The sequence below is a fragment of the Anas acuta genome, chromosome 9 (assembly GCF_963932015.1).
Source record: "Anas acuta chromosome 9, bAnaAcu1.1, whole genome shotgun sequence".
Taxonomy (NCBI): Eukaryota; Metazoa; Chordata; class Aves; order Anseriformes; family Anatidae; genus Anas; species Anas acuta.
Genome location: NC_088987.1, coordinates 21,783,574 through 21,803,530, shown reverse-complemented (window position 1 = coordinate 21,803,530; position 19,957 = coordinate 21,783,574). Strand labels below are relative to the sequence as shown.

The 19,957-nt window shown below is 36.1% G+C and overlaps 1 protein-coding gene across 1 annotated transcript in view; it reads left to right on the top strand.

Moving 5' to 3' along the window:
* CUL3 (cullin 3) overlaps positions 1-19,957 on the top strand; it is a 53,385-nt gene that overhangs the window by 22,981 nt on the left and 10,447 nt on the right. The window contains exons 3-10 of the mRNA XM_068691672.1: positions 870-983; positions 7,490-7,650; positions 8,801-8,915; positions 10,253-10,481; positions 12,105-12,250; positions 15,078-15,254; positions 16,202-16,372; positions 17,810-17,917. Of these exons, the coding sequence (XP_068547773.1) occupies positions 870-983; positions 7,490-7,650; positions 8,801-8,915; positions 10,253-10,481; positions 12,105-12,250; positions 15,078-15,254; positions 16,202-16,372; positions 17,810-17,917 (1,221 nt within the window). The remainder of the gene's footprint in view (positions 1-869; positions 984-7,489; positions 7,651-8,800; positions 8,916-10,252; positions 10,482-12,104; positions 12,251-15,077; positions 15,255-16,201; positions 16,373-17,809; positions 17,918-19,957) is intronic.

Here is a 19,957-nt window from a genome sequence, read left to right as displayed (position 1 = left end):
GCAGGATGTATTCTTTATGCTATTTCAAAATTCAATTCACACATTTTGTTAAATCTGGAATATATATATATATATATATATATATATATATATATACATACAGTTTTTTTACATCAGGTTTATTTTTTGCACTGTTAGTATGTGACTACTGCATGAAAATCAAAATACAAAACCAGATACTCTTTTTGATTAGTAGGGAGCAGTAATACCAGAAAGAAGTAAAGCCTGGAGTTGATGGGATGAACAGATAAACTAGACAATGCATTAGTAAAAACAGTGATGATTTTTCTCTTGTTCCCTGAAGTCTTGTTAGCAATTCTGGACTATTAATACAAGGGCCTGGTCTTCACTGAGTGAATGTCTTCTTTCCAAACTGCTATTTGCTGTAACTATTTGCTGCTCTCTTGGCTTGTTTTTCTGTCCCTGTGTCTGATTTTCTACCTGTGCTTGTTTCTGCTTATGACATCTACTGGTTCTGCCCAATATTCTGAAATGACTTGTGATAGTACCGTTGACCTTAATTGTAACAGTAGAGCATAGGAAATTAAACCTTTAAGAAGTTATATGAAAATATTTTTAACATTTGAAATTTCAGATATTCCATTGAAATTTAATATCCACCTTTGTTTTGTAGCTCTTGTTTTCACACTGTTTTTTTTTCCTGCTTATATAAAGCCTTATTTTTCTCCTGAAGTTATATACAAGGGTATAGGCTGGCTAGCACCCAGGAAAAATATGAACCTGTTTGTGATACTCAGAGTTCACAGAAGAGAAGAATTATTTTTTTTCTGAAGCAGAGCTTGTTAAGATTTAAATGATCAAGGGGAAACCGACTTGGGTTTATGACAATATATTCTTTTTCACTCCAGGTGCGAGAAGATGTGTTGAACTCCTTGAATAACAACTTCTTACAGACACTAAACCAAGCATGGAATGATCATCAAACAGCAATGGTGATGATTAGAGACATTCTGATGTATATGGTGGGTGTTCTGCTTTTTCACATGTTTAATGTGATACTTGCTTGTTTTTTGACGACTGTAAACAATTGAGCTTGAGGGATAAAAGTAAGGCATGCTTAAGTCTTGAGACGACTCTTTTAATCCTTTGTTTTGAATTCCATATGTATATGAGACCATTTTTACAAGTATGTAAAAAATTATAATTAGGTAGTTCTTTTCTCATTGCTAGGAAAGAATGTTTGAAAACTGGGTGAATTTTGCAGTTCTTAAAAGATTCTGGCAGGCTACAAATGTTAATTTCATATTTTTATTCGCTTAGTGGTGGTTTCTTCCTGTAGAAGGTGTGATGGTGTAAAGCCTGCACAAATGACGTTTGTCATTCTTTACATTTTTTTGAAGAAGATAGCTTTGCTTAGGTATGTTTTGTGTCCTTCAGTAAGGACTGAATTCAAACAGCATGTTTTGCTGTTCATATGGAGCTTGGCACAGAATTAAGCAGCATGCATAGATGAATGTCTGATCTTTCGTTGGATGGTTGTAATTTTACAAGTGGAAAAAAAAAAAAGACATTCCTAACCTGACAGCTAACGGAAACGGTTGTTTCTAAAGAGAGAAGGCCTTGTATCTGGATTGTGTTATGCTTTACATAGTACGTGTATGTTTAAATTCCCAGAATGGTGGGCATACTCTGAGGATGCAGGAGAGTATATTTTTACACACTTTTTAGCCAAAGGGTTAACTTCAGAAGGAAAAGAAATACATGTTGAGAGACTGTTTTTAATGGAAAATCTCTTATTCCAAAACATCACACTAAAAATAGTGCTTCGTGCAGTATTGCTCAGGGAGGGATAAAGGTAGTGCTTCATTTTTTATTATCAGAAAAGATTTTTGACTGAGATTATACTCTTATCTACTTAACAAGCGGAATTAAGTTCTTGCAGCAATTAAAGATCTCACAGTATGAAACTGAACCTATCTAAATTAGCTGTGAAGAAATCCTGTTGGTTAATAAGCTACTAAATGCTGAAGATTTTTGAGTAATTATTATAGCTACATAGCTCAAACTTTTTTTAATGGATTTCCTGGCTTTTTTTTTTTTGTAGTTGGAAATAGACTGCAAGTCTAAATATAGAGGGCCGGATAAAATGCTTCAGTGACACTTAGATCTGTGTGCCTTATCTTGCCAAAAGGAAGATTTAGGGATTATTTTGTGTAGTGAAGATATATTGCCTTCACTAGGAGAAATGCTGAATTGTCTAATCTGTTAGTGAAGAAAGAATAAAAACCAATTGCTGTTAAGTGCATCTGGATAAATTCAAATGGAAAATGAAACAAATAATACCCAGAAGAATGGTTAATTAGTAGAATAATCAACCAAAACTAGTGGTGAGTTTCCAGAAACATTTTAAGATGTAGCTTCATCCCTGGAAGTGTTCAAAGCCAGGTTTGGATGCTGCTTTGAGCAACCAGGTCTAGTGGAAGGTCCCTTCCAACCCAACCATTCTGTGATTTTATGGAATCCAGAGCTTTCCAGGGGAGCAGCTGCTATGTTTTAGCCATGCACTATTTACCTTTTCAGTACAGAAGATGCTGGATTCCACCAGAACTTCAGAAGATGGAGATCTGAAGTGCAAAATGAACTTAATTCTAATTCATACAGAATATTCCAGAGATATTTAAATTTGTTTATTATATAGCTAGCATGGAATGATGAGTGTAGGTCATTTTAGAGTAGACTTTCATGTGCTGTTTGACTGTTTTTAATTATTTCAAGTAGGTGTTCTGGTGAGGCTTCCACTTGACTAATAATTTGTCTCCCTATAGGCTTTTACCTCGTACCTAAATGAGACCCAAAGTAACAGAACAGAGACATCTACTATAAATATTTTCGTAGTATAAGAGTAAATGTTAACTTTTTTTTTCAAAATGCTCGTATAAACTTCTCAAACTTCAGGAGCCATTATGTGTGTTTAACCATCTATAATGTAACATGGCTTTATGATCATTAAATTAATCTTTATTAGATAGAATTATCTAAAGCAGGGAGCTGATAAAATGGGCACACTCTGGCCCTTTCTTTGAATTGGAGGAGCATAGGACATGTTTTCAGAGAAAATACACGCTTTGATACAAATTGAAGCATAAGGTATGGTATAAAATTGGACAAGCCTCAAAGACTTGAGGTTTCACTTCTGTCACTAGAACATCCTGTTGTCAACATAATTCTGTTTATTAGAACGAGATTAGGAGCAGGAAACTTCAATTCTTAAGTATGTACTCATTCAAAAAGATTGAGAAAGCTGCTAGTACTACAAAATTATACGATGGAGGGACATCTGTCGAAGATAAGACCTTAATGCTCTAAAATAAAGCACTGTATAAAGCAAGTCTTGCTATTCTGTGGGATGAGTCTGAATGAAACGTGGTTTTATAGCAATGTTCTTATGCCAGAGTAGCTTGTGTCTTTAATCATGCACAGCTAAAGTTTTATTTAAATAAAAATGTGGGGCTTTTTGTTGTTTGTTTTTAAGATAAAACAAATCACTGCATAAACACAGTCACCAGGCACTGTTAACTGACATGCTTGTGTTCTGTCAGGAGAAGTAGATGCAATTATCATGTTTATAATAAGGGATAACCCAATCCTTCTCTTATTTTGTAGGCCATCCCAATTGCTTACCCATCAGTTTCAGGAATTGTACCTATTGGTACCCAAGAAGCCACAGTTTGACGTCAGTGAAAGTATAACATTTAACGTCCTCTTGAATTCTAATCTTACTCTCTTACAATCTTGCTTCAACCTAGTGATTGTACATCCTAAGCTAAGCTGTATCTGTTTTAATGCTGTGTTTGTTTTCCAGTCTATTTTGAACCATTAGCTCACTTATGATATAATTCAAAACAAACACCTGCCCGACACATCTATCCTTGTCTTCTGTTTGGATGTGCCACTTCTGAAATGAAAATGAGTTCAATAGGCTTGTTTTAGAAAAGCATGTTTTATAACATTGTAGTTTGTGCATTATTACAGTACTCATCTGTAGACTTAGATATCTTTGCAGTTTGAGGTTTATGGCAGAACTTCATTTACCTTCAGAACCTCCTCTTCAAGATGCTGTAAAGCTTGCATTGCAATTGCATTTGAAAAAAAAAAAGTATGACCTCGTCTCTTGTGTTCAAGTTTGCTTGTTTTCATGTCTGTTACATGATGTAGTTCTAGTGTCAGGTTTTGCAACCTGGAATTGCACAATGAAGGCAAATCTAGGCTTCTTGAGATATTCCACTTACCCTGATGGAGTTTCACGTATACGTAGCGATGCTGGGTTTTGTATTATATGTGGGCTGGCACTCTTCCTTTTGGTTTGTGTCTAGGCTGCAATAATCAGTAGTGCCAGAGTAGATGTAACACTGTAAATTCATGGCACTGGCTGCACAAGCAGTGAGCACTGAAGTCGTGAAGCCGTGTGAAGTAGCATCATCACAACGTGAAGTCATACTAAGACACGCTCCAGCAGTGAAGTCACGTACTGTGTTCGCGTGTGTTTGAAATGCAGTCCTGTTTATGTCTGTGCTGTAGGTAAGCATACCTACAATAGGTTTTATTAGCTGCTGCATGCAACCGTAGCAGAGGACATGCAGTTGGATTGGTGGTCTTGTAAGTTAAAAGAGTGTGAGTATTGCTGGAGCATTGTACAGAAACTGGGCTGTACTGGATTCTTTGGTGTCCCTTCCTCGCTACTTGGACTTGTTAAATTTAAAACAATTTCAGGTATGTAAGCACAGCGGCCACACCTCTAGCTGCATACAGGCATAGGTGGTAAACTCCCTCAGAAATGAGCAATTGCTCTTGTGAATGCAGTTGTGCATTTTGAAGAGCATTCCCCTGGTGTGCAGTGCATGAAGCCGCTGCCTTGATTTAAGCTAGCAGTGGCTGGTCGGCCACGCAGCTCGTGACCTCGGGACATAGGACTCCTATTGCTTGTGGCTCACGCAGGAGCTAGTAGGGAGAAGTGGTTTTACTTTCAGAACTAGGATTAAAGAGGCTTGCTGTAGACAATGGTATCCAAAGGCTGAACATCATCCAGGCAGTGCATCTGTGCAGAGGTGGTGCAGAATGTGGCTGTTGATGATGTGCAATAGGTAACTTGTTACAACTGAGATCAGAGTTATTCTGCAGTGTAAGCAGCACTGTAGTTTCTGAATAATTGCCGTCTGAAACTCCACCCTTGTCTCCTGAGAGTTATTCTTACCTTTTAAGCACCTGCTGCTTGTCCCCATGGGAAGTGATTGCTGTTCAGGAGCATGTAGCCTTGTCAGTCAAGCCTGTTCTCAGATGAAGCTCCCTGTCTCCGAGGTTATTTTTCTGGAGGCTGGGAGAGCTTCCAGTAAACAACAATAAAAAGGGTCTGTTAGCATGGGAGAGCAAATCTGCAATATCAGAAACATTAATGCTGCCACTTAGTTTGGGTGCTGTAGATGGTCTGGCTTACTAAAGAGGCATTGCCGGTACATTGAAAGAAGTTCCTAGTGCAGCCACGACTTCATTTCGGAAGGGCAATGTGCAGCACGGGCTGCCACAACAGAAACTATGCAGATGAGTCACAACCATTGCTTTAATCCGTTTTGATACCCTGCTGCCTGTGCTTCAGAGGCCTGAATGTACTTTGGAAATAACTTGTGGAGGGAAGAATACATATGTATATAGCATGTTAGGCACTTCTTTGTAGTTTTCTTTCATCTGTTTAAAAGCGTAGTTTAAGCTTGTCTTATTTCAGAATCACCTTTACTTGTCTTCTGGATGTTAGTGGGGAAGTACGGGAGTAAAATAAATAGCATTGTTTCCTGAATAGCAGGAAGAAATGGAAACCAATAACATTGTAAGGATCTAGAACACCATGTGTCACTGAACTGACTTCTTGAGACCCAACTGAGCAAACTTTTTGGTTTCAGGCAGGGCTCTGCTTGCTTCATGAACCACGGAGTATGTATGTATGTATACCTGGTCTGTTTCCATCCTTTGGCTTCACTGAAATTAGGTGCTGCCTGTCTGAAGGGTGTTAGTGCAAAATCATTCCTGAATATGGAACCCCATATTTTACTTTCATCTAGTTATCAGGAGGCAATCTGTTATGTAATCCCTGCATGGATAATATTTCCTTGTACATTCAGCTGCTAAAATACTAAAGGCTGTAGGATTTATTCCTTCTAATTTCTTCCAATTGTGGAACTTGTATGAACTTCCAGTTGTATAATTTCTTTTTTCCATGGTCTGAAGGATGAGTTTTTCTTAAGAAAAAAAAGTTTTCTGTGTGTATGAGTAACTTTACAGTTCATTTCTGAGTGTGGTAAAGCACTTAAGAAGTTAATTGATGGACCTAGTGGGGAAATGAGTAGTTCATACTCCCGTTCCATCATTGACCTTCATTTTCTATAGAGTTTGTTTTGCTGTTGATTTATTTTGTTTTAGCTATGTACATTCTCAGAAAACCTTGTCAGAAGGAGATGTGTGAGGGGGTATGGAACTCTTTTTAACTCCTACTAATATGAGCATCCTGAGGCTTAAATGGTAACAAAGCAGTATTTTCAGTAACAAACTGAACAATTACATTTGAAGAATGGATTATGTCCTTACAGAAATAAAAAAATAAAAAATCATTATTGCTCACCTCAGAAATAGTTCGTAAAAACTTTTATTTCTGGTGGTTTTAATGATCTTAACCACTCCTAGATATGAAGTGAACATACACATTTTCTGCCTGTCAGTTAATTTCATTAGTGCTCCTGCTTTTCTAGGAGATAAGATAGAATAATTCTTATACTTCAATATAGATTTATTCTTTCTACTCTCCCCTTTTCTCTTTTTTTGGGGGAGGGCAAGGAAATTTCAGGAAACAACCAAGTTTCAAAATATTTGCTCAAGTTGAATGGCAGCAAATTTTTAAATGGGGGTTCAACAGAGGCCCTTATGAACAACTTACATTACCAATTCATAAACTTTGACTAACTATTCTTATTTTGGATTTACTTTGTCGTCAGTTCACCTAATGATGCTATCTCAGGAAATTTCACTAAATATTGAGGAGGAACTGTGAACCTGAAGGGAGTGGTAGCAGTATGTATTGGAGATAGGGGAAAAAACTGATTTCTTCATTAAAGTAAAGGAGGTGGATGAAAGGGGATTGTGTAGATAAGTAAAACCTCTTTCAAATGATGTCGTGAGTTTTTCTTAGTATTTGGGGGGCTCTCCTACCCCCCAGCTAAAAATGGCAAGGGTATTGGTTTGTTCTGGCATGCTTTAGTTATAAATGCTGTGCTTTTAATCTGAACAATGTAGGCTTTCTATATAAATGAGATTTTAGAAAATGGGACTGATTCTGAGATTGTTATTAATTTCCTTTTATGAAGAAAGGAGAGAATATTAATTTGATTATATCTGTACAGCACAAATATGACCAATCTCTTTTGATTTTGAATAGCCCGGGCATGATGAATTTAGAATTTCACTGCCATGTATGCCTTCATTGTAGGACCGTGTCTATGTGCAACAAAATAACGTGGAGAATGTCTACAACTTGGGTTTGATTATTTTTCGAGATCAAGTTGTACGCTACGGCTGCATTAGGGATCATCTACGGCAAACTCTGCTGGATATGATTGCAAGAGAAAGGAAAGGAGAAGTTGTAGACAGGTAAGATGTTTGTAAGTGACTGCTTTCTGTTGTAAATGATACCCATCAACTTCTGAGTGAATCAAGAGTGTACGCAACTAAGTCATTACTTAAGCGAAAATTGCTTCATAATCTGGAAAAATGTTTTCCTTCGTGCCAGAGTTTAACATAATAGCTAGATGGAGAAGCTCATAACATTTTTAATAATTGTGGTCTTTATTAAACTTTTTGTTAAATTTCTGTTACCACCATGTGTCAGAGTATTTGTTCGTAAAGTGGAGGTTTAACAATTCTCTGCCCCTTGCTATCTTTTATTTCCTCTGTGCTGTTGTTCAGTCTTCTAGCTTTGCTTGTTTTTTGACATTATGTTTTTTTCTTCTGTTTCCCTTCCTAATGTTTTAGACCATGTGTTTCTTAGTAGTCCAGTTGTCTTCAAGCTTTAAAACCTTCTCGTCCTGTTCTCCTGCCATGTTTATAGATGTGGAGTTCTGTACCACGCACTTCAGATACTGCAGCTGAAGTAACTTGAAATTTGCAAGGTTTTTTGTGCTTCTGCAGTTTCAGGACAGCTGTTGGGTGTGGAGATACGTAAACTTCATGCTACTTTGGCTGCAGTTCTGTGATTGAGATTGCCCAACATGCAATTTATGAAGAGAAAAATACTTCCTGGCAACAGCTGTATATTGTCCCCTACTGCCAGAAAGTGGAATTTTTTCCTGGATACAGTTCTTTTGTTTGTGTATTTTATTGATTTGTTTCTATGCTTAACTTGCAGATATGCTTTCATTCCTTGTTTTAAAACAAGAGAAATTTGTTTTGAATTGTTCAATTTAAACCTGCATATGTCATTTTCATTTTCCATGGTTATTTTCATGGATGGTGAAATACATTCTTGTTAATAGTTTTCAGAGTTGGTAGAACTTGAGGCCTGCTTCCCTATTACCATGTTTAAAATATTTAATAAACATTGTCAACTCCTTAGTTTAGAACAGAAACAAAGAATCCTGCTACTGTAAGCTTCTGGAAAACCTGTCGTAGCAAACAGATCTAGGATAGAGTTTTTATCAGTATGTTTTAATTAAGTTGAAATCTTCTGAGTTGTTATTCTGTGTACTCTCTATCTTGTAAGCACGTTGATTTCTCAAGTTGTTAACAACTTACTTTTTGGCAGAGGCGCAATAAGAAATGCTTGCCAGATGTTAATGATTCTAGGTCTTGAAGGAAGGTCAGTCTATGAAGAAGACTTTGAGGCTCCGTTTTTGGAGATGTCTGCAGAATTTTTTCAGGTACAACAGTCTTGTAATTATCATATTTGGAATGCTTTTGTCACTGCTTGGAATTTTGAGAATTGGTGGTATCTCAACCACGATTTATTTGTAAAGTGAGCCAACTTCTCTTAAACAAAATAAGAAAATGTGACTAACTTTGAGATAAAGTAACGCTAATTTTTACAGAATTACCATAATTCAAATGTAATTGTGAGACATGGATACATGATAACAATTGAAGCAATCATCATGCTAATCTTGTGTATGCTTTGGGCTGTTTCCTGCAGCTCAGTCTGTCTTGGTGTTGTAAGCACAATCTCTAGGTTTAAAAGTTTTTTTTGAGATATCAGTGGTATGGAAAGTTCAAGTGGATGCAGGTAGGGATTGGAGAGCAGAGACTAGTTATCAAACTGCCTTTGAGAAAGCTTTGCTTCCTTCATCATCTCTGTTGTTTGTTTTTAATTATATGTTGTAATAATATGAACTGAGTCAAGTAATTAATGCATCGATGTGGCTATCCAGATGTTAACCAAACACCAAACAATACATCTAAAATATTTTCTGACTGTTTTGGTGAGCTTGTTTCTGGAAAAAAAGCCAGTTGAATGGTGGTTGAGTTTAATCATGCATTGATAGAAATTGTAAAAGTGTGTTAGAGGGTACTTAGGTAAAATAATTTGTCAGTCTCTTGATTCTCATGCAGGACGACTGCCTTCCTCTCCTCTTAAATTTCTTTGCAAATCAGAAATTTACATTGCACAAGTTTCAGAAGTCATTGCATTCTGTTTTTTATTGGTGCTACATTAAATTTAGAAATGACCTTGAGTTTCATTCCTTAGCTCTGGCTTTAAAAAAATATATATATATATATATATCTTTTCTCTAGAAGACTACACTGACCAGTGTGGACAAAAACAATTTGATATGAAATAGTGTGATCAGCATTGTCTTTAGCAAGTATGAGAACTTGATCCTCACAGCTCATAAATACAACACAAGCTGATATTTGAAAGGAATTTTTGCCTTTTCCCTCTCCCCACTTTTCTGTTTTCTTTTGACCTGTAGCTAAAATTCCTGTGGGTCACTGGAGATACTAGGTTGGTTTAGTTTGTTTTAGCATGAAAAGTACCGTATCCATATTCCATGTACCCCCATATGTATGTAACACAATAAGTGTACTAGAACCTTTATTTTGTGTGAAGTATGTATGTAAATCCTGGAGGTACAGTAGTCTCATTTGTTAGACATGCTGGGTGTGAATTAACTTGTTGATGAATGCTGATCTGAAATAACCAGTACATTTCCTTTTTCCACCCTTAAAAAGTATCTAAAATGTTAATTTGTGTTAATCACAGATGGAAAGTCAGAAATTTTTAGCTGAAAACAGTGCTTCTGTATATATAAAGAAAGTAGAAGCTAGAATTAATGAAGAAATAGAACGGGTGATGCATTGTCTGGATAAATCAACAGAAGAACCGATTGTGAAAGTTGTTGAGAGGGAACTTATTTCCAAGCATATGAAAACTATAGTGGAGATGGAGAACTCTGGGCTAGTTCATATGCTGAAAAATGGGAAGACAGAAGGTAAGACCCCATCATATGGGAGACAGAAATGCTTACAATATTGCTTATTGGATTTAAACATAGGATAAACTGAGCTTAAAGTTCGTGTTCCTATGTAATTGTGAAAATGCTTTGGTGACCTTCTTTTGCAAACTTCTGAGAATGGTACTTCCAAGGCTTTTAAGACGGGGACTGTATTTTTAACTTGTTTCTGTTTTTTTTGGTAAGTCAAGTATTTAGTAAGAAAGTACACATCTTTTGTACTGATCTTTACCTGTTTTCCATGAGCTGTTTTATTCCTTTTGTGTTTCCAGTGTGTAGCTTTCAAAATTCGAAGTGTTTTATTGTGGTTTGTTTGTTTTGATTTTTCTTTTTGTTCTTTGGGGGTCAGAGACAGCATGTTGCTTGAAAAGCGCTAGAGTAAATGACTTATTTAATCAATGTATTGCGCAGCCAATTCTTGGGGAAAAGGCTTTGTTGCAGGAAGAAGTTGTCTGTTCCTTTCTTAAGGGATGAAAAGCATTTTGAGTGCTGGAAAAAGAAGGGGTCAGTCTGGTAAGGTTTTCTGCAGTGCAGGGTGATATGGGACAGGCAGTGACTGAACAGAAGTTACGGAAAGAGAACTTAAGATTCTAAAGCATCATAACGAAGAGTGATTGTAGTAGCTATATTTAGAGATCAGTCTTCATACTAAAGCTGTAAGAAAAGGAACAGACTTGCTGCTTAGATTAATGGCTTTTGTTCCTTAAAGAACCTTCACAATCACTAGGTGGTAGTCAGAGAGACAAAGTGAGCAAAACTCTTAGCTTTAAGAAAAGGGAATTTCTTTATTGAAAATGAAAGACTTAACAGACTTAACTTTTTTTTCTTTAATAGCTAGTTGAGATAGGCTTCAGGCTGAGAGGACAAGGATAGTGAAGGGTATTTGTAAGATACAAGAATTAATTTAACTTTTATGGGCATTGATCTGATTTAGTTAAATACTAGAGAGGAAATACTTGCTGCATTGTGAAGATAAGATTGTACATAAGAGATGTGTAAGGATGGATGTATCTTCTAGAAAGTCAGGTTAAGTCACTTCTCATAATTTTAGATACATGAAACAAAACAGTATCAATCTATGTGGTTGAGCATTCTTTCAGGACAAAATGAATTAAATTCAGTAAGACAAATGTGAATTAAACTCGTATTTGTGCCATTTTTTTTGCTTTACAGAAACAAGCATCTTAGTGTTGTCCTATTTGTTTCAACATAGTATTTCATAGCGGGATGGTACCTTGAAAGATATGTTCATAAATACCACTGCAAAACAGTTTTATCAAAGCCTCAAGCACACCATATTTTAAAGCAATGGGCCTGGGGATCAGCAACACCAGATGACGTACTATAGACAATCTCAACTAGATAACTGAATGCAACCTTTGTTTTTAATTTAATTTTCTGTGGCTGCTGCAGTCAGCATGTTCTCAGGGGTAAAGGAAAGGGGACATCAGATGATTCAACTGCCCGAGCTGTTGTTACAAGATGCTTTTTATGGCTCAAGTGGGAGAACTTCTGCTGTTTGTTCTTTTTGCTATGAAATGAATGAGTTACAGAAGTACAGAACGCAGAGTGTCCTGCATAGTATCTCATTCTTCTTTGCAGATCTTGCTTGCATGTATAAGTTGTTTAGCCGTGTGCCAAATGGTCTGAAGACAATGTGCGAGTGCATGAGCTCATACTTGAGAGAGCAAGGCAAAGCACTAGTTTCTGAAGAGGGAGAAGGAAAGAATCCAGTTGACTACATTCAGGTAGTGAAATATTTTTAACTTTCTTCTGTCTTTTCCACGTTCTCCAGAGTAACGTGATTAATATAGTAAACCTTAAAATTGATTCAAAAGTGGTTGTTTTTTAATAAGCTACATTTATACTTCTGTTAAAGATGTACATGCGTTGAGTTCTCAGTTGTTTAGAACTCCTTTTTTTACATAAGTTGTTTGGGTGCTTGTGCTCATTATTTGTGTTTTTGGTAGCTGCTCTTATTAAAATATTCAGGCTAATTATTATAAACTCCTGGGAACTTCTTGATTTATCCTAAATGGTATTTGCTTTCATATTGCGCTGTATGCCAAGTAGCTTTGTAGCATCTATTTCATTTAATTTTCTGTAACTTTAGCTATTGATGTTTATTGATCCAGTACTTCACAGCAAGATTTTTGTGATTTACAACGTTTACCTCTCACTCTTTGTTAAATTACTTAGCTTTATTCTTGGTCTCCCTGAGAGACGAGCACTACTGCATATTAAAAAGTTTTCTTTGTTGTTCTCCATCTCACTAAGAAGTTGTGTAGCATTAATTTATTAAGATCACAAAATACGCTTCAGGAGCATTTGTCTTCTTTTCTTGCCTTCCATTGTCTCTGAGAAGATGGTTTTATGTTCTTTAGAGTTCATTGAACTTCAAGGAAACGTTTCATAACTGAAGATGTTTTATACTTGATGTAAAAATGTTTGTGTATTCATTAAATACGTTTTCTTTTTAAGTGTAGTTGCAGTTCTTATGTCTGGTCCTTAGGAGAAGCATTTAATGTTGTATAACTATTATCTCTGCTGTTTTATTTCATCAATCAATAACTTTACTAGAACTGGTTACTATAATAAGAAGCCATTTGAGTATAGAAACACTTTTGATTGGATTATCAATTTTCTGGCAATGCTGAAGCAAACTTCTTACCTAGCTTGGACAAGGAACACCTCTCCAAGGATTGCTAAAAAGAAGAGAAAATGCCCTTTGAATTTTTTTATTTTTTTACTGACTACAAGCTGTTAAGTTTTTGTGGTGGTATGATTTCTTTTTTTAAAAAAAGGCGCAAATAATGTGTAAAATAAGTGTCTGGATTATTTTAAGTTTTCACTCCCTTTAAATTCTGATAGACCTAAAGGGGTCCCTTAAGAAATCGAGTTGAAAAAGTGAAATTCTTAATTATAAAGATGCTATCAGTGTTTCCTGCCACAAAGATGAATACCTGATGAAGCTGAAGAAGACTTACAACCATATTTTATGTGCTCTGGCAGAGCTCATCTGCAGCCCATCAGTATGTACTGCAACCATCTCATGAAGACAGCCTCAAGAAGGGATTGATAATTTGATTACTGCTAAACCCCCAAACATGTTCAGCCTCCACTTCCATTGACACGATGGAAGAAGAGAAAAAATACCTGTGAATTGAGGAACCACCTTACTCATCTCAACCATGGTCATCTGAAACTTTCAAGAACTTAAATAGCAGTAAGAAGACAGAGAAGCTGTATTACAGTACCAAAAAAAATACACGTATAATCTTCATAGTCTACTGCTGCTTCTGCAACGTGGTATCACCAAACCCTCAGCATCATTGGTGAGATGATTGCAAAAGCATTGCCAGGGGATTAGATTTAAAACTTCTTACAATAATTTGAAGGGATGTTGAAATGCTGTTTAATTTAAGGTACTAACAGTTTCTCCTGTTTAACACCAGGTTGTTCAGATCGTGTACTCCTGGAGAGGAGACATAAGCTAACCTTGGTAAACAGAGAGATAGTGGGATTTACTTTGAATTTAAAATTTCTAATACGCATTAATTAGCCTGTCTAAAGACCATTCCTTTAAGTGAGATGGTGAGTTCCTAAGAAACATTACTTCTTCCTTGAGTAATTCTTGAATGGCTTCTTTAAGTAACCACATATAATCTCTTCGGAGACCTAGGACTCTAGGATTGTTTAGTCTGATCATTTAACCTAGTTTGTGTGGCCAGTAGTTGTCCACGATAAATTTAACTCCTATGCGAAATTCTGACCCCCACCCCACAGTACCTCCTCCTTGAATACTGTGTTAGTTATGTCTAAACTGTGTATCATTTACGCTTAGCAGGATGCTTATGTGCTTTTAAGATGTTTTCACTTTCTACACCAAGTTGTTTTAATTTTGGGTTAAAATGGTGCACTCCTGAAAAATTATGTCAAATATCTGATGCTTTAGCTCAAAAGAAATGGTTCAGTTCAGGTCTGTGAACTTCACACTATGGTAACCGGAGAGCATTTGCTTGTATCTAGTTTTTGTATGTTCACAGTGATTCTTAAAGATCAGTAAGAAACATGTGACTAAATAATGCAGAACGTGTCCCAGGATTGAAACTGCAGGCAGAAAAAAAATAAAAAGACTTGGCCTATTTTTGTGGCGTGTTTTCTGCTTAAACTTGGTTAGTAGCTCCAGAGATACAGTTAATGGGTACTTAACCTCTTCCTTCTCATATCCTGTATTTTGGATAGTGACTTTGTCAATTTTACCATAGACAAGGCTTAACAAGTACAAAAAATCCTCCTTCCAGTAGTTGATTTAAAATGCAGTAAATCAGCCTGCTTAAAAAGGGTGGTTAAAAATTAATCTTTGAGTAGCCTCCTATTACAGCAAGAGACTTATTACAGTATGGACGTTTAAAAACAAATGAAATTTCAGATAGGTTCAAACAATGCAGAGTGCAGACAGCATTGCAAAACTCATGACTGTAGATACGGCCTTCTCTACAACTTCATCTGTTGTTACTGTTTTACAGCATACAACTTCAAATCAGTGAAAATGTTCTACTCTTTTTTTTAAAGGGTTTACTGGATTTGAAGAGTAGGTTTGACCGCTTTCTGCAAGAATCTTTCAATAATGATCGACTCTTCAAACAAACTATTGCGGGTGACTTTGAGTACTTCCTCAACCTCAACTCTAGGTCTCCAGAGTACCTCTCATTATTTATTGATGATAAGCTGAAAAAAGGAGTCAAGGGAGTAAGTATAAAATAAAATTAAAAGATCATACTCTTTTCTTGGTGAACTTGGATCAGATTAAACTAAGGTATTTCTATGAGATAATTTTTTTTATATTAAGGTAAAAGGCAACACTGCCTTTAGAAAACAAGCAAACAACAACAACAACAAAAAAAAACGCAACCCTGTATAATACATTTGAGCGCTTAACACTTTCAAGCTAAGCTTACATTAGGTACAAGGATATCTCAAGATAGATGTTTAGTAGCTTGTCCTTTATCTCTGAGGCTGTTATACTTAAATTACTTCCGGCAGTTACTCCATTGAAAATAAAATAATATTAATAGATTATGCAGTTCTCTTGGAAACCTGTTCAGTGCCTTAAATATATTTATAGTTCAGTAGTTATTCCCAATATCTAATAATTTCTCTTGCAAATTAAGCTCCTTTTTAGGGGAAACAGTCTTTAGGTTTTTTTACATGTCAGAGGACTATAAGATGAATATTATTGCATGCATCTTAGGTTTTGGGAATGAAATAGTAAATTCTATTTATAAAAATAAGTGATCATTTTATTTGTTGTAGCACTAATAAGGCTTTGCAAAATTAACCTTAAATTTTAAAGTTTTTCATTCTGAGCTAACTTTTCATACTGCTAATAGTGATTTCTAGCTGTGTTTTTTTTTTTTTTTACTTCAAAATTTATATTTATCCAGGAACTTCCACTCTATTTATCCAGGCATTTTAACCATCCATTGCTTCTCAATCCCTCACATTTGCTTTTTTCTCTTACTATGTTCTCCCTTTTATTGAGTTCAAACCCTCTTCTTGTGGCTCTGTTATTCACATGTTGGTTTCTTTACAGACTACTGTTATGACATATACTTGCTGTGAATTGCTTTAAGTGTCTTGTTTGTAGAGGACATTTGTACTGGAAGACTAAAACCAGCAAATTATTTATTTTACAGCTAACAGAGCAAGAAGTAGAAACTATCTTGGATAAGGCAATGGTTTTATTTAGGTTTATGCAAGAGAAAGATGTTTTTGAACGGTATTATAAACAGCACTTGGCAAGAAGACTTCTCACAAACAAGAGCGTTTCAGATGACTCTGAGAAAAATATGATATCTAAATTAAAGGTAAGGTAACACCTATATATATCTTGTTTCATTTAGTTCTTAAACATGCTTTCTTTGGTTTACATAAGGGATATATACATAAAGTCCATCTTGGTGTTAAATACAGATTTGATTTTTAAAGCTCCAAAAGAAAACACAATTTTTTTTCTGAAAGATAATGTGGAAATAAAAGGAAGGAAATACTGGAAAGTACCTGTGATTGGAGAGCAATCTTGAAGACAAACATTTTTTTTTCAAAATAAATTAAAAAAAAAAAAACAAAAACGTTTCCATGAAAGAGAGAACTTCTTGACTTAAAGACAAGGTTGTGCTGTATTGTCGATCTTCTGTTATTGACGGTGGATTTCTTTTGATTGCATGTAATTTTGTTAAATTTTACTTTCTCCTGCAGGCTAGTGGTAACGCTCAGTGCCTTCTTCATTAAACATGGTTTGAGATAAATTGAAAAAAAAAAAATCCATAGCCAATGTCTAGAAATATATTTTCCTTATTTCTCTTCATTCAATTTACATGAAATTATAAGAGTGGCCTAGACCTAAGAAGGTAAAGCCCTGAAGGCTGACAATCCTTGAAGCAACTTCTAATGCAGCTTCTTTCTAAGTGGCGTGTTAAGTGCCTAGGGGGCTTCTGCACCTGACTGATTTGATCTTAGAATCAAACTTCTGACTCTCAGTTTTGACCCTCATATTTTAATAATTAAATACAATCTCTTTGCATCAGATTTCTCCGAATTATCAGTATTCTTTACCAATTACCTATCCACATCTTATCTGGTAATTCTGAAGGTATAGGGCATACAGATGCAAGACAAATAGACTGAGACTGCGTTCTTTTCTCACAATTTGCCCAGTGATTGGAATGCTGAAGGTAACATGTTTGCCTTTACCATATACATAAAACCATTCTAGAAATATGCAGAAAGTCTGGTATACGTGAAGTAAATACACGTTTGTGCACGTGTATTGATGTATGCATATGTCCCTGATCCTAAAAAAGATCTAGTAATCTCACTTGGTAATCTGCAGTAAACCTTGAAACTTATATATACTTAAGATAATTTGTTTCCTGATACACAGATTTTTATTTTTTCTGTTCAGAATTATGCTAAAAAGGAGGTGAAAGCATTTACCTTGGTCTGATAAGCTTTTAAGATGAGCTAGGAATACTGAAAACATACCATAATACAGTAATGAGAGAAGGGAGAAGGAAGAAAAGCTTCAATTTGTGTATTATTAGTTAAATCCTTATGTGAATAAATGAGGTGTAGCTGTTTTGTCTATAAGTTCTGTAAGTAATTAGGGTCGTGGTTACCAAATGTACAGAATTAGCATTTTTATGAGGTTTATAAACTAGCTCTTTCCTTTCAGAGTATTGGTGAATTGGAAGATCACTTTTCATAATGCTGGCACAACAAGTTTTTTAATTTTTGTATTTTAGACTGAATGCGGATGTCAGTTCACATCTAAACTGGAAGGCATGTTCAGGGACATGAGCATCTCAAACACGACGATGGATGAGTTCAGGCAACATCTGCAGACGACCGGGGTAAGAGCACAGCTGCGTACTTAGCCTTTTACTTCAGTACAAAGGCCAAAAGGCCACGTGCCCTGCTGGAAGTTTTCTTCGTTAGAATGCTCACGCTGATCCGGTTAGCATCCTCAGTTGGTATTTCTGAGTGTTTCTCATAGCGACAGACGAGGCGTTTCCAAGTCCAGCCGCTGCGGGCCGGCAGGGGGCGGGCTCCGGCCGCCTGCCCGCCCCGGGTGCCTGCTGTGGGGGTCCGACACCTGCCGGCCCCCTCTGGGCACTCCTGATGCTGCAGTGGCTTTGGTTAAACGCAGAAGTGCTGCCTCATTCAAACTGGAATAATCTATAATAAATAGCCAAGTAGTTCCTTGGCTGCAGGTAAGTAAGTCTGTATGTCAAGCATATTTGAATTAGCTTCAGCAATCTGAATGCCAGGAAAGTGTTCACGAATGTACAGTGACTCTGATTGTGCAAGGGGTTCTGAAGTTTTTGTTGTCTTGAAGCTGTCAGCTGAAATCTACCACATCAGCACACTGTGAAGCATCACGAGTGGCAGAAATGTTCTCAAAGTACTTTCAGAAAAGGTTGTGGAGGCACAAATATATAGGTGTAGAGGACTTTGTGGATGGGCATCCTTACTACTGCTTCCAGTACTAATCTAATCTAATGAATTTTTTTCTCTCTAGGATGGTTAAAATAAGAATTTCAAGAGCAAATTCTTAAAGCATTTCCATTTTTAGGTAGAATGAGACTTCTACGTGAGATTTTTTGTGTTATGGATTCGTGTACTTTACCTGACAGTTTTATACTGAGTTAATAAATGACGTATATTTTTCCAACTTAACTATGTGTAGCTAATAAGGTAAAGTTACAATGTTAGCAGCTATTCTACTAAACCTTATTTGAAACTCTTTCTTGACAAGGAACCAATAGTTTGCCTTATGGCTGCCTTTTGTTCAGTCTCATCGTTGCCTTTTAATGACATTTCTGGAATATTTGTTTATGATGGACATGTATGTATTTCTATTAGTGTTAATATTTAAGAGTAATTATATATTTAAAAATACTACTGCTAACACGCTGGTGTTACAGTATTCTGTGTGAAATAGTCCATTCTACTCATTTTTAAACAACTTACACACTTCAAATGTATGCAGTGCCTCATAGAGAAGTAAGAAATCTGTTCTTCTCTAAATACTCCTACCTGCAAAGTCTCCTGCTGGATCCTATATCCTTACACTGCATTTCCAGTCTGGCCAAGACCAAAAAAACTCGGGGAATGGTCCCCACTTCTTCTAAGATGCCTTCAGTTCTGGATAGAATTATTTTATCTTTCTATTTATATTGATAGCCTTTGGCTGGAGTCAAAATTGTTTGAAGCTTCTTTTTAGGTGACTTACAGATTAGTTTTCTGTGTCTAAATAGCTGTTTGAACTTCCCTTACTAGCCTCATGACATTGGTCATGACAAAATTAGAGGCATGGCAGTAATGCTGGCTACAGAACAATCTTTATATAGGTCTTTACTTTTATATAGGTCTCCGTACTTCTGCAAATTGATACTCTTAAACCTTAACTAAATTCAATTCAAGGGGATTTCAGTATGAGTATTTCTTTGTCATAATATATAACAAGTTGGATATAGTATGCTTTTGTTTTTCATGTCTTTCATAATACATGATCTTTGAAAGTATTACTTACTCATCCTAGAGCTGAAAATAGTGAGTTTAAGTTTCATATTGCTAGGTTTAGTTGAGGTTTAGGTTTAGTGAGGGTTAGGTTTAGGTTTACTGAGGACTATGCATGCCTCACTGGTAGCCAGAAGATTATCACCTACTAACAGAAGTGCTTTATACTTATTCTACAGCTCAAGCATGGATCTATGTTTTCTAACCAGTGTTGGTAAAAGCTGTCTTCAGGGAAAGTGGGTTGGTTGTGTGTGTAAAAGTGAGTGACTGTTTAGTGTGGAGGCAAATGGCAGGAAGAGCTTGCTGTTGTTTAACATCAGGTATTCGGTATTATTATTTGTGTCTAGAGAATAAATTTATAAACACTTAGC